The sequence below is a fragment of the Furipterus horrens genome, unplaced genomic scaffold, assembly GCF_987537825.1.
Source record: "Furipterus horrens unplaced genomic scaffold, mFurHor1.1.pri manual_scaffold_3, whole genome shotgun sequence".
NCBI lineage: Eukaryota > Metazoa > Chordata > Mammalia > Chiroptera > Furipteridae > Furipterus > Furipterus horrens.
In genome coordinates this window covers 179624887-179639031 of record NW_028327173.1, presented here as the reverse complement: position 1 = coordinate 179639031, position 14145 = coordinate 179624887, and the positions used below count along the sequence as shown (strand labels likewise).

The window sequence follows — 14145 nt, the reverse complement described above, 5'->3', positions numbered from 1 at the left end:
CTGGCTAACGCTGTTTGTCCGGCCATGGAGATCCCCTGAGACTTTGCTCTACTGAACTTACAGGCCCACCCAAGCTGCTTTTCCATATGAATGGCTGACGTTGGCTCATGCTTCACAATTTCCTAAATCCTCTCAAATAAGCAATAGCTGGCCTCATTTTGCCCCATGCCTGGCACTAGCAGCAACCAGCCTACATTCACAGCTCGGCTTTGCCTGGGAACCTCCAAGTCCAGTACAAGTAGCAGCCATCTCAGATTGCTTGATAGCTCAGGCAGGGTGACCCTGGGGCAAAACACAGGTGGGGGCTGACCTTGGCCTGCACCATGCAAGAAATTCCAGGGCCAGTACACCCAGTGGACAGCTACAGACCACGTCAGAGCACCACCACCCTGCCCCTGCACAGCTGATCCCCCATGAAGGGCAATGTTGGTGGTCAGTGATCACAGCCAGTCCTCACAGCTGACTGGCCTGGGTAAATCCCTCCATTGGGATTTAAAGGCTTAACTACAAGAGAAGGGTGTACTCAGCCCATATGAAGGTGCACTTCGAGTATCTAGCTTGGGTGATAAGAGAGGCTGTTCCACTGAACCCTATAGGACACCTACTATATTAGACCATGCTACATAGGGAGTCATAGAGGCTCTACCTAATACACAGGAACAAACACGGAAGGCTGCTAAAATGAGGAGACAAAGGAACATGGCCCAAATTAAAGAACAGATCAAAACTCCAGAAAAAGAGCTAAACAAAATGGAGATAATCTATCAGATGCAGAGCTCAAAACACTGGTTATAAGGATGCTCAAGGAACTTAGTGAGGACCTCAGCCGCATAAAAAAGATCCAAACACAAATGAAGGATACACTAATTGAAATAAAAACAATTTACAGGGAAACAACAGTAGAGTGGATGAAGTCAATAAGTAAATCAATAGTTTGGAACATAAGAATAAAAAAACCACCAATCAGGACAACAAGAGAAAAAAGGAATAAAAAAACAAAAAAATGAGGATAGTATTATAAGCAGCCTATGGAACAACTTCAAGAGGTCCAACATTTGCATCATAGGGGTACCAGAAGGAAGAGAAAGAGCAAGAAATTGGAAATGTTTGAAAAAATAATAAAAGAAAACTTCCTTAATTTGGGGAAGGAAATAGATATGCAAGTCCAGAGAGCACAGAGAGCCCCAAACAAGATGGATGCAAAGAGGCCCACTCCAAGAAACATCATAATTAAAATACCAAAGGTTAAAGATAAAGAGAATCTTAAAAGTAGCAAGAAAAAGGAAGTTAGTTACTCACAGGGGAGTTCCCATATGACTGTCAGCTGATTTCTCTCAAGAAACTTTGCAGGCTGGAAGGGATTGGCAAGAAATATTCAAAGTCATGAAAAGCAGGGATCTACAGCCAAGATTGCTCTACCCAGCAAAGGCTACCATTTCGAATTGAAGGGCAGGTAAAGAGCTTCCCAGACAATAAAAAAAATAAAAGTGTTTATCATCAGCAAACCATTATAATATGAAATGTTAAAGGGACTTATTTGAAGAAAAAAACCATCAAAACTATAAACTATAAACTGGCAAAATTACATATCTATTAATAATTGAATCTAAAAAACCAACTAAGTAAACAAGGACAGACACAGAATAATGGATACACAGTGTTTTGACGGTTGCCAGATGGGAGGGGGATGTGGGGAAATGGGTGAAAAGGTGAGGGGATTAAGAAGTATAAGTAGGTAGTTACGGAAGAGCCATGGGCATGTAAAGTACAGTATAGGAAACAAAGTAGTCAAAGAACTTACATGTATGACCCATGGACATGAACAATGGTGTGGGGATTGTCTGAGGAAATAGGGGTGTTGAGTAGAGGGGGTACAAAGGGGGAAACATCAGAAGAACTGTAATAGCATAATCAATAAAATATAATTTTTTAAAAAGTACACTTTAGAACTGAATTAACATTTTCTTTGAACTAAGACACTGTACATAATACAAAATATACCTTTATGTAATTTCTTTAAAAGTTTGAATCTCAAACTGCAAAGAGTGGGTGAATTACTGTGGAGAATTTTGTTATACATTGTGTTTAAGAAAAATATTTCTACAGCTGTATTAGTTTTACACCTACGAATTAAAAAAGATCAATCTACATAGAATGCAACATGCTTTTAATATGTATATGGTCTCTTCGCTCATAACATTGATACAAATTAAGAGAAATAAATCATTTCAAGAGTAAAACCAACCAGAACAGGGCATATTACTACAAATAAGACATTTTCCTGCAGGTATGGTAACTTAGTTAAGGGCTAACCAACTAAGACAATGAATGGTTTCTGTGTCAAAATTTCCACAAATAGGAATTAAATGAGCTGTAACTAAACATCCAGTTTTGGCAACAAATGCAACAAGCTAATGAATTTTTTCATGGTAGTTATACTTTGGTAGAAATCTCATTAATACTGTACATTGGTGGCTGCATGTTAGAACCTATTTTAACATTCTGTATCAGTAAGTAAATATCTAATTCCTTAGCATTGAAGACTTAAGCATTTAATGAACTCTAACACCAGGAAGCTCAAAATCTTAAAACCTGAGTGAGATCTGGCAATTAAATGTGCTGTTCGTGAACATATTGCATTTGCACCATGCAGGTGAGAAACATTCCAGAAATGCTTCATTTCCATTTTACCTCTTTTCTATTGTCTTTCAAAAGTGGCAACATCAGAGAATAATGTTATCCTCCAAAACTATCCTAATACTATTTTTTTCACCTTTAATCACTCTCCATTTCCCCAAAACACAACCTTTAAGAAGAATATTTTTAGCACTGGCATGGTGACTCAGTCAGTTGGAGCATCATCCCATTAGCAAAAGTTTGTAGGTTCGCTCCCTGGTCAGGGCACACATGTAGGTTGTGTGATTCCTGGTAGGGAAAACTGATCTATGTCTCTGTCTCTGTCTCTGTCAAATCAATAAACTCAGGTGAGGATTAAAAAAAAATTTTTAAGAATATTTTAATGTCAGATTCCTGCCTAGGCCCACATCTACCTCCTCTTTCAAAAAGTGAAACAATTCTTTAAAAGTCAAATGATTTTTGATGCCCTTGAAATATTTCTTATGGCTTTGTAGGAAAAAAGCTGATGCCCTACTATGCTATAGTATGAGATCTTAACCAGGAGCCCCAGAACCACTGCAACATTGTAAACTTTGGGGGAGTTATGTCTATTTTCCTGGGTAAGGAAGTTCCTAGGATTCATCAGTCTCAAAGGGCCTATACCGTAACCCTAAAAGGTTAAGAATCATTGCTATAGTGAATTTATGCCTATACCTAAATCTGAGCATTACCCAATCTCCTACAAAAATCTAACTACAGATAGTACCATACAAATTCAAATGTTATTAAATGTCCTTTACTGGGTCAGGAGGACTATGTAAAAAAGAAAGGAAAAACTCTAAATAATTTTTCTAAACATATAGTTCAATGACAAAGCTATTAGTAGAAAACTGGATTTGGAACAATGAAAAGAACTGAAGAGGTGGGTTTCGAGGTAAAGAAACACTGCATTCATTTTTCTGTTCTATGTTGAAGAAGCAGTTCTTTTTTATCATTATTTCCGTTGGTGGAAAATCAGATCACTCAAAGAAGCAAAGACTAGTTCTTGCTGGTTTATGTGATGCAACAGTTCTTAAAATATAGCTGGGTCCAAGACGACCTTACTATGACTTTAAAAATAATTAAGAATAACCCTCTTCTGTCATATCCCTATTCCTTCATCTCCCAAGTCTTATTTTTGGCCCAGTTTTACATAGTATTAATTGGCCTTGGTGAGGTACATTAAGTTTTCTTGCTCAAAAAAATGGAATTGGCCTTTTTTAGTCTGAAAAAAAAAAAAAGAGAGAACACCAAGAGGCTAGTACAGGAAATGAAGCAACATTTCATACAGGATAAGGGGGGTGGGGGGGGGAAGAAAGAGAGTCACTTTGTTATCATATCAATTTAAATACCACCCCCCAAACTAATGAAAGTTTAAGTTTTCAACTATACTTCAATATATTTTAGTGTTTCTAATTGGCACACTCCTACCTGCTGGTAATATAATTAGAAAAAGATGTGTTCAGAAGCCATAAGTATAATATAGAAAGCAGGTAAAAGGGAAATAATTTGTGTTGAGGTGAACAAAAGTGGAATATTTATCTGACAATGAAGTGGAGCCTAATGCCTCTCATTATTTCTGCATATAGCAATCTGACTATCAGTAATAACTAACACTTGAACTGACATAGCATTCTGACCAACCAAACAATACATTATCATATGCATAACACTTAGAAAATATATTCTTAAATATTTCAAGCATATTCTGAAGTAATGTTTAATTTAAAAGAAATACAACCCAAAACTCATGGCACATTATTAAACGAAATAAAGTAAAATTAGGCTTCTAAAATTTTAAACTATAAAGAAGTCTTCCTAAGTCCTAAAAACAAACAAACAAAACACCAACTAATTAGAAGACTAGATGACTCAATTAAAACAGCAGTCACCTCATGAGCAGGATCTGCAAGCAAGAAGTTTATGGAACTCTTTACAGTTCCTTCAAAGAAAAACCTCGAATGAGTGATATTTATACACAAATATTTACATAATATTTTCTAATACCAAATTCTAACTAACACAATTCTGTACAAATAGCAATCAAAACATTAAAAGGCGTAAACCTCTCAAACTTTATGAATTAAAAGGTATACACATCATGAAATTCAAAATTAAGTAGAGAAGAAAACCCTTAACCAATGTAATCATTTCTTTCAGAAGCCAAAAACTGAATTTCCATATGAATTTGTCCAGTAAAGACAGGCAGTGAAATTATTTTAAAATATTAAAACACATAGTAATCATGTAGCTAAAATTGGGTATCAGCACTGGCAATGTTTTCAAGAAAAGAACACAAGAGTTATACTTAACATAAATTTAGTCATATATACAGATAAAAATGTTAAATGCCTTAAAACTCAAAATACACCAAAATTTTGAGGGTTGAAGAATTCTATTCTAAGAAATCTATTCCTCTTTCTCTGACTTGCTGCTATCAGCAGGAGAGTAAAGGCCATTTGTTAAATGCAATCAAGCATGCTGAATAGACTTGAGCTTCATCAATTCAACTTTATTCCTATGCAGAGCAAAATTTATGGGATTTTCAACTTTGTGAAGAAAATAAACAGATTTTCAAGTGAATAAAGGAAGTACAAATCAGCTCTTTAGGGCAGAGACCTGCCCTGTTTAGGAAATTATCTGGCAGGCAGTAGGTGGACCATTAACTATTTTTTTGGATGAGTGATCCAGTTATATTATTAACATACATTAGATTATAAATTCTACTCAAATGTAAACTCCTTGAGGGCAAGGACCTATTTCTTTCTTTCTTTCTAGTCCAAGGTACTTTGCCTAAAAGTGTTTTGCAAATAACAACTCAATACATTTTGTGGAAAAGCTGAGTTATTAGCTGGATTAATACACGGTCAAATGGAAGATCACTAAAAGTACTGCTATAAACTCAGATTAACTGAACTACATAATTGACTTATTCTTTGATCCAAATTTCTTAATGTGATGAGGTTAAAAAAATTAAAAAATTTAAGTGGCTGAAACAGTACACTGATTGCATAGTACTCTAGAAGCAAGTTAATGCTTTATAATTAAAAATACATTTGAAATAGTTCTAAAGCTGAGTAAGAAAAATACCTCTTGGATTTTTAAAAGTTAATGCTAATACTGAGAACTGCTTCTGTTATCTGTAAAGGTATATTCCCTAAGAAAGTAGAAAGTAAGAGGTGACCTTGCTAAAACAGTAAGAGATCAGTGGAATTGTTTAATGTTAGGATAACAGGAACCTGCTATACAAAATGAATTTCCTAGTAAAAGCAGCAAAGTGGGTTCATCCTATTAAAACATTTAAATGAAAGTACATTTTGAATAGTATGTTATCATCACACACGAACTTCTTCCCTCCACAGAAAATAACATACAACACATCAAAAAAATTTGAGGCATTGCCCTGAGATGCTAATTAGCACACAAAAGGGGGTGGGAGGTCAAGAATTTAAGTGGTACAAAACGAAGTGCACAATAAAGGTGCAAAAGTGCCTTTTAAAAGTGTGGTTGGTTCCCTACCACCACCATTACCCACAGGAATGAAGAACACACACAGTCCGCTGTGATAATGTATACTTCCTTCCTGCATTTTTATCATGAAAAACTATATCTAATATGGCAATGCTGACTCATGTGGAAAAGATTTAGTCTTCTTAGATCACACTTATTACAGTCTTCTCTCACTTCTAAGCCTAATTTCAATACTAATAATTTTAACAGAGGAACATTTTAACCTCTTTTCTGTTTAAAACTCACAAATTAAAAGACTCTTTATATACTGTTATTGTTTAAAATATAGGTTTCTATCATATATTTTACTTGTGATTTAAGATTTTGCATTTCAAAATCTATTTCAAGGTTTTGAAATTTCTAGAACTAAAAACTTGAGTCTACTTAAATATTAAGGACCTGGCTTCTTGTAATAGGGATTTAGTTTTCAGTATATCTGGTAATCAATCTATACTAGAAGCACAACTATTCATTAAATGCACATTTATATGCTTGCAAAGCCATAACTTAAAACATTATCATTCTTCGCACTCTATCACAGATTTAGACATTAAGCATTTATTTGTAAGTTAAGTATGGAACTGGTTCTGTAATTCCAATTATTATGAATTTCTAAATATAAATAGCACTTGTTTTTCTTCATTCATGCTAGATTAAGATAAATTAAATACAATTAAGTTACATTTAATTACCTCACGAATAAGAGGGATAATGAAAAGATTTGGCTGGTATGTAACTACTTAAATCTGAGACATTTCACATTACTTTTCTCACTTCTCCCCTAACTTTACATTAGTATTAAAGCTATATATACAAATATATTTCCAAGTTACGGAAAAAAAAAAATAACAAAACTGATTAATTACCTTTTATACACAAAATTTTGATTTTGTATTCGAATGTTGTATTTTAATAGTTTTCTAGTGGGGACTCTGCCTACTGAATGATTTAATTACATGGTGATAGATACAATATTCAACCTAAAGAGACAAAAATACAGAAGGGCACAGAACAGTAGTCTTTTCAATGTGACAGATTTTAAAATTACTTTCACATGCTTAATCAGAGGACTTTAAGCCTAAATTAAATTAGGTTATTTTTATATCTACAGTTCCTTAAATTTTGAAAGTTATTTTTAAAGGCCAACAGCTAAATATTATCAACATGCTATATCTCGAATCACAAATACATCTTAACTTGGATTCTAAAGACATGAGCCAATTATAAATCACAGGGACACACTCACAAACACACACACAGACACCCCTACCATAAGAGTGTTAAGATTGTCAAGCTCTGACAATTAATTAAACAGTAGGCAAATTTGAACTGATACATATCTTAATGAGAAGTTAGCAGCCAGAAAGAAACCCATTTAAAAAACAGATTAAGGAACAGAGACTTAAATCTTTTAGTCTTGCTAATGTAAGGGAAACAGTTCCATCTAGGCCTTTGAGTAACAGGATTTTCCAATTAAAAGAGACTAATATCTTTCCCAATGAGAAACTTCTCATTTACAATGGCATGGTGTTTTAAAAGGGCAGGGTAAAGGAGGAATTACACATACATGATTTAATTTCTTGTTTGTTAAATCAAGCTTTATTGATAAAATGGAATTCAGAATATCTTACTAAGAACAGCAGCAGGCCCAGCCAATCATGATAGCAAAATGTGGCAGTCTCCTACTATATATAGGAAGCTGCTGCTTATCAATTAATAATTAAATGTAAGGACTTGTAAAAGAGATGCAAAGAATCAAGGCATTTTAGCCTCAAGACTGATATTTTTATGAATATACTGTATAACCTGCAATACTCATGGCAACAAGTATAGAACAACCTAAGACAGTTAAATGAAAGGACCAGCTTTATCAACAATGCCAACCCCGCTGCCAAGAACACTAAGTTTCCAATTAACTGCCTGGATGTTCAGCTTTATAAGATTTTGTATTTTTTTCTCCATAATCACATGCACATTTGAGTGTCTAGCTGACATGGCTGCTGCTCTCCCTGTCCCAACCCCAAGTCCAAACACAACATGACTTGAAAGATCTATATATCTGTTGTGTCCACAACAAGCCAAACATTTCTTGTAACTTTGATAGTGATTTAAGCGGTTCATAATTAAATATGAGCATTTTGTACAAATGACAATTACACTTTACAAAAAACAAAATCATACAACAAAAATTGCTGGAGTCTGATTTACAACATGAATTATGGTTTGAAATCATGTTTACATAAGTCTCAAATTTACAAAAAACAAAAAGAAAAGAAAAAAAAAACCAACAAAATAAACAACAACTCTCAGTTCTGGGCTAGCTGTTGTACTGCTGAAGTTCTCTGGTGTAACCACTCTCACCCATGCCATATGCCCTTCTTTAAAGTTGATGATGGATGTTTAAAAGGTTCAATGAAGTTGAGCTGTACTCTCCTTTGGAGGTGAAGGTAAATTCCACGGCTAGATGAGCAGTTTTACCACATATCATCAGTTGATGTAGAGTCCTTTATAAAAGGAAACAGAGCAAAACAAGGAACTAAATTAAAGCTTAGAGGTGCCAAAATAGATTAGTTTCTGGATAATGCAAGAAGATAGGTTTTGTAAAGTGGACTTTCAGAATATAAATGTTTTTTAAAGTATGTATATATGTGTATGTGTGTATAGGAAATATCAGTATTTAATCTTTCAAACAAATTGTTAATCCTTTGTTGTGCAATAAAACACTACTTGAAATATGATTTTACCACGAGGCTGACCAAATGTATTTCTAAACTAATAAAACTATGAAAAATTTCATTTTTCTTCAATAAACCCAATTTATTTTATTAAAAGATTACTTTTATAAACTTTTCTTGCCTAAAAGATTAAGAACTCAAGTAATGAGATTCAAGGAGGTTTCATAATGCAATATATAAAATATTTCAGTGCTTGTCCAAATGATCTGAAGTTATCACTTCTCTATAAAAACCACACAACACAGCTGTAACAAGAAACTTAACGGATAATTAATGTCTAAATTAGACTTAATGTCTAATTATATAAAACAGAACTTTCTACTTTAATAATTAAATGAAGCATATACTTCAGGGTACTTGGCAAAGGTATTTCCAACAATAAAATCTATTTAGTGGAGATGAACATTGTGAACTTCTGTTGCAGCTGCGGCTTATAAACTCAGAATAATTCAAGATTCTGAATAAAGATATTATTCTTAACTTCAAAAAAAACTTCTAGTGGAGGCAAATATTCTTTATTTGATTGCTTGTAGAGGCTTAAAAAACCCATAATAATTCAAAGGGACTTTCTTCGTTTCTGAGAGAGGTGGCCACTCACCATGATTATGTCCTCAATCACTAGAACTGTGGTGCAGGCAGAGTTCAGAGCAATCAATCAGGGGTGTGTGTAAGAGAATGGGTGCAGTGAACAGCTCTGCAAAAACAGGTAGGAAGGATATGCATTTAGAGTGGAGGGGAAGGGAAAGCAGAGAGAACTAAAATGCTACTTACAGTGTCATCATTTTTGTAAGGATTCAGTCTATTGTAAACGGCTTCAATTACATTCCGCCTAAATTTTAAAAAATGCAGAAAGTTAATTCTTCTCAAAGCATAAAATTGTTTAATAACTCACAGCCAAGTGTTCATTAAAATGTCAAAGATAATCTTATGCTTAGAAATTATTTTAGTTTTGTTTCTTACTGTCAATAAATGAGACTCACTTTAAGATACTTGGGGCCTTGAGTTAAAATAGAGGTAAATTTACTCTAAAATGTAACATTCCACCAACCTAATTAATATAAGACTAAAAGTCACAATTTAAAAAAATCAGCCTATATGGTCTATTTCTATTTGAACTGGTTTAAGTGGTTATGAGTCAAGCAATGATGATGTAGTCTTATTTTTTTATTTTTATCTATACCTGAGGACATGTTTATTGATTTTAGAGAGGGAAGGGAGGAAGAGAAGCATCACTTGGTTGCCTCTTGTGCACACCCTGACGAGGGACTGAACCTACAACCCAGGCATGAACCCTAACTGGGAATTGAACTGGCAACCTTGGTCTACTGGACAGTGCTCCAATCAACTGAGCCACACTGGCTAGGGTGAACAATGATGATGCAGGTCTTAAAGATATAATACTAATATATTTTGATCAAGAGTTGAATGTTGTAGTAAAGTAATTTACATATATTTACATTTAAGTTTGTGCTTTTTGTAATGCCCCTTGTAAAACAACTTTATTATGAGAAATATGACATTTCCCTGACAAGTCTAGGAATTAGTTTTAGAATAATGTTTTGTTAAAAAATAGTTCTGTACTGATATTTATAAATTATGGTCTCCCTACTTCCAAAACTTATCTGAAGTAATTTTAAAGACTATCATTTCACATCTGGAAGAAAAAGTTTCCAAAAAATAAAAAGCTTCAAACAGGAAGCTTTACAATTACTATTTTGTAAAAAATTATAAAGAACACGGCTACACTTACAGAACACAGTGGAGAATAAAAATAATTAGTTAATATATCTGTGTAGGTCAATTATATGGATATCTGAGGTAAAAATGTTTTAAGCCTTAAATTATAAAATGGCTTCAAATGTCCACTTGAGTTTATAAAGATGAAAGCTTACTATTTAACACAGATAAGTCCAGCTCTATGAAATAAAGTGCAAAGAGAAAAAGGCAAGAAATGCAACCTTACATCAAAATCAAACCTACCAGCAATCAACAACTAAAACCACCAGGAAAAGTCAAATGTAAAAAAATGGCCTCAAAGGAGAAGAAAAACGCTCATCTTTGCAGTAAATTATCCACGGCTTGATAAAATCAAATTATAATAGTAAGAATAATAATGACACTTAGAATTTTGTAGTGCTCTGTAATTTAGTTTAAAAAATTATTGCACTGTATTACCTCATTTATGCTATATGAGGAAATCAATATAACCCAAACCTCCACTAAGGACAGCCTTCAGTATAATTAAAAACAGTAACATTTTGAGACCTATTCTAAACAGACATCATGTATCATTAATACTTAGAAAAAGCGAACCACAAATTAAATGCTCTGAAGAGATAGATAATTGTATCACTTTAGAAATTAGGTAAATATATAGGTAAATATACAATCAACAAAAATCTGAGATAAATCATAAAAGTATGCAGAATATCACTTACTTGCTTGCCAATTCACCCCCTGGCGGGAGGCTGGGTATGTTCTCACTTGCTAATGTGCGCATCACATGGACTAAGTCAGGGACGCCTTCCCCCTGCTTCTTTATGATTTCTGGGAATCAGAAGTACTTTTTTTGTAAGTGTTATCCAAATTTAATTTGGAAAAAACAAAACAAAACTGAAACAATGATAACTTAGGTTTTTAAAGATGGCATTTACCACGTCTGAGATTTTCTAAACTGGTATAGAAAAATAATAAAGTTGACCTTTGAACATTTATGACAAAGAGATGCACAAAAGTGACACAAAAGATATTTTTCATAATTAACTGCAAAGAATGAAAATAAGACAAAAATATGAAAGCAAATTTTCATGTTAAAAAATCAATGTATTACATAATCAGAAATACATGTGTACAAATAAGAATATTCTCCTTAAGATGTCAACTAGTTATTTCTGAGATCATGTTTTCAGCACTATGCCCTGAAAATACACTGCACAAATTTTTTAAAACATAGAAATTTTCAAGATTTGAGGGAGAAAAATAAAAATAAAAAAGTAATCTTTAAGTAAAGGAGAATTTCCTGACTACATACTAATGTAAATTATTTTTCCACATTATTTTATATTTTCAAAATACTTAAGTTGCACTGTAGATTAGGTTATATATTCAAACACCATTCTCAGTTTAATTTTTGTCTAATGTATCTTTAAGCAATAAATGGATATATGGTATCTTTTCCTTAGCTGATTATTTGAACAAAGCCTACAGAATGGGAAAAAAGTCTAAATTCCATGACATATTTAAAAGAAAAACTGATAAATCATACAACTGCATTTAAAATCATTAATTTCAAAATATTCAGTTATTAAATGGCTATAGTGATATGATCTGCAGTCTTGCCATGCAGATGCATATTGTTATTCATATCACAGAACACCAACAATTAGGTACAAGCAACTTAAAAGAACTCTCAAACTAGTCACTTTAAGTACAAGAAGTCTTTACTTGGAGTTTCAGCATATTTATTCTAAATGCGAGATCATGCTAAAGGTATCTGTGTAAGTTTTATGTTCAAGTTTTGTTTTTTAATGTTTATACTAAGATATTTTTTTTGTCACCATTGGAGCAAGAATATTATTCTGGTTCTCAATTTGTAAATACCTTTGAAAATACCAATGCATATAAAGATCTTTCATTCGTTGATCAAACCTCAAAATATTAATTCATCCTTTAAAGCCATGTATTATAACACAGACAATACTACCAGTATTTCTTTAAATGGCTCAAACTATCCTTTTAGAATTAAGGCCAAATTTTACCACCTATTATATTTTGCCTTTTAAAAAAACAGTCTTAAACCTGAATAAAAAGCAAGGATCTCAGATTTGGTTTGTCAAGTTCCTTTATTGTATAATCTTTAACATCTAGTATATTTATTCTACATGGTTCTAATGCTGGAAATCTGCTGTACAAAAATAAAGGGACTGGATGTTTACCTAATCTGCACAATTTCACAATCTAAAGCTGTGTTACACTTAACATACAGTCTCTGCTAACCCAATACAATTTTTGGATAGATAACTAGATATAATGGAAATGAACACTGATGATAAATTCAATCAATGATAGTTTCAGGTCTAAAAAACATTACCTTGAATTGTCTATAACTGAAGTATCTTACATCTCCTTTGTTAAAATATAAATTAGGATGTTTTAATTGTGAAGAAAATTACAGTTAAGACAAATTCTATCTCCTATTCCACATGGGATAATACATTCAAACTATCTGACCATTAAATACTACACTAGCCTTGCTTCTTTCTGTTTTAAAAAAATAAAAAAGAAATGAATTTTAATAAATATTCCTTTAAATGTTCTTGGACTACACATTTTAATTAGAATTGTAAAAAGACTCTTTTATTGAAGAACATATATGTATAGAAGATCTATGTTTCACATATTCATGTATAAACACATTCTGCCTTCACCCTTCCCTCCACAAAGTCTGAGAAATTCTAGCAGTTATCTCCAAATTAGCAACTTCAAAGCTTGGGCAGTGAGTAGCAAAGACTTTAAAAATATGTACATACAGGTATGACCTTAAATTGACTTAGAAGGACCACAACCTTAGGCGGCATGGTTTAAATTATGAGCTGCATATTTTCACAATCTGAGAGTCAAGTTTTAGAAGGGCACAGATATTAGCAGAAGAGCTGAAAAGCCTCTGTCCTTTTCTGTGATATAAACAGAGAAGCTGAAAGTATTCAAAACAAATGAAATAAGGTTTAGTAGGTCACAGCAATTTAGTGAAGGTATGTATTTAAAGGAAAAAAGAAAGAAAAAGGTATTCGATGTCTGGGCAGATAAATGAAGTATTTTTCACTTTTTAAGACATAACTTTTATAATACAAATAGTTACATTCTTTCTATGTTTTTAAATATAGCAGTGGTTTTAATTAATGAAATATTTATTCTCAAGTCGCACTCTCATCAAATTTATCTCAGTTAAGAATATGGTATTTAATTCATGACAATCTCCAACTGAATGGTACAAGTGTAATAACACTACAACATATCAAAAATATTTAGTATTAATGTAAACTGTTCAGGTGGCAATTCTTGCTCAATAACAAGCAATATAAAACTTAATAGTATACCATAAAATTATGTACCTAAAGCAATTATTTAGAATTGAATTAAAAACTTGAGTGCACACTAAAAAGAAAATTAGTAATTTATTTCTAAAATTTGATCCCATTTCACAGTAAATTAAAAGTACTTATTCGTATTTCTTTAAATCAGTAAG

The 14145-nt window shown here is 32.8% G+C and overlaps 1 protein-coding gene across 5 annotated transcripts in view; it reads right to left on the bottom strand.

Moving 5' to 3' along the window:
- Positions 1 to 7736: 7736 nt before the first annotated feature.
- PPM1A (protein phosphatase, Mg2+/Mn2+ dependent 1A) overlaps positions 7737 to 14145 on the bottom strand; it is a 32105-nt gene continuing 25696 nt past the window's right edge. For 4 of the 5 annotated variants that reach the window (XR_016509835.1, XR_016509836.1, XR_016509834.1 and 1 more), the window contains 4 exons: positions 11339 to 11447; positions 9672 to 9729; positions 9499 to 9594; positions 7737 to 8669 (listed from right to left, as the gene is read on the bottom strand). Coding sequence is in view for 1 of the 5 variants with exons in the window: in XM_090270952.1 (XP_090127078.1) it covers positions 8640 to 8669; positions 9672 to 9729; positions 11339 to 11447 (197 nt within the window). In the remaining 4 variants the exon portion in view is untranslated. The remainder of the gene's footprint in view (positions 8670 to 9498; positions 9595 to 9671; positions 9730 to 11338; positions 11448 to 14145) is intronic. The other variant, XM_090270952.1, reaches the window with a different exon arrangement.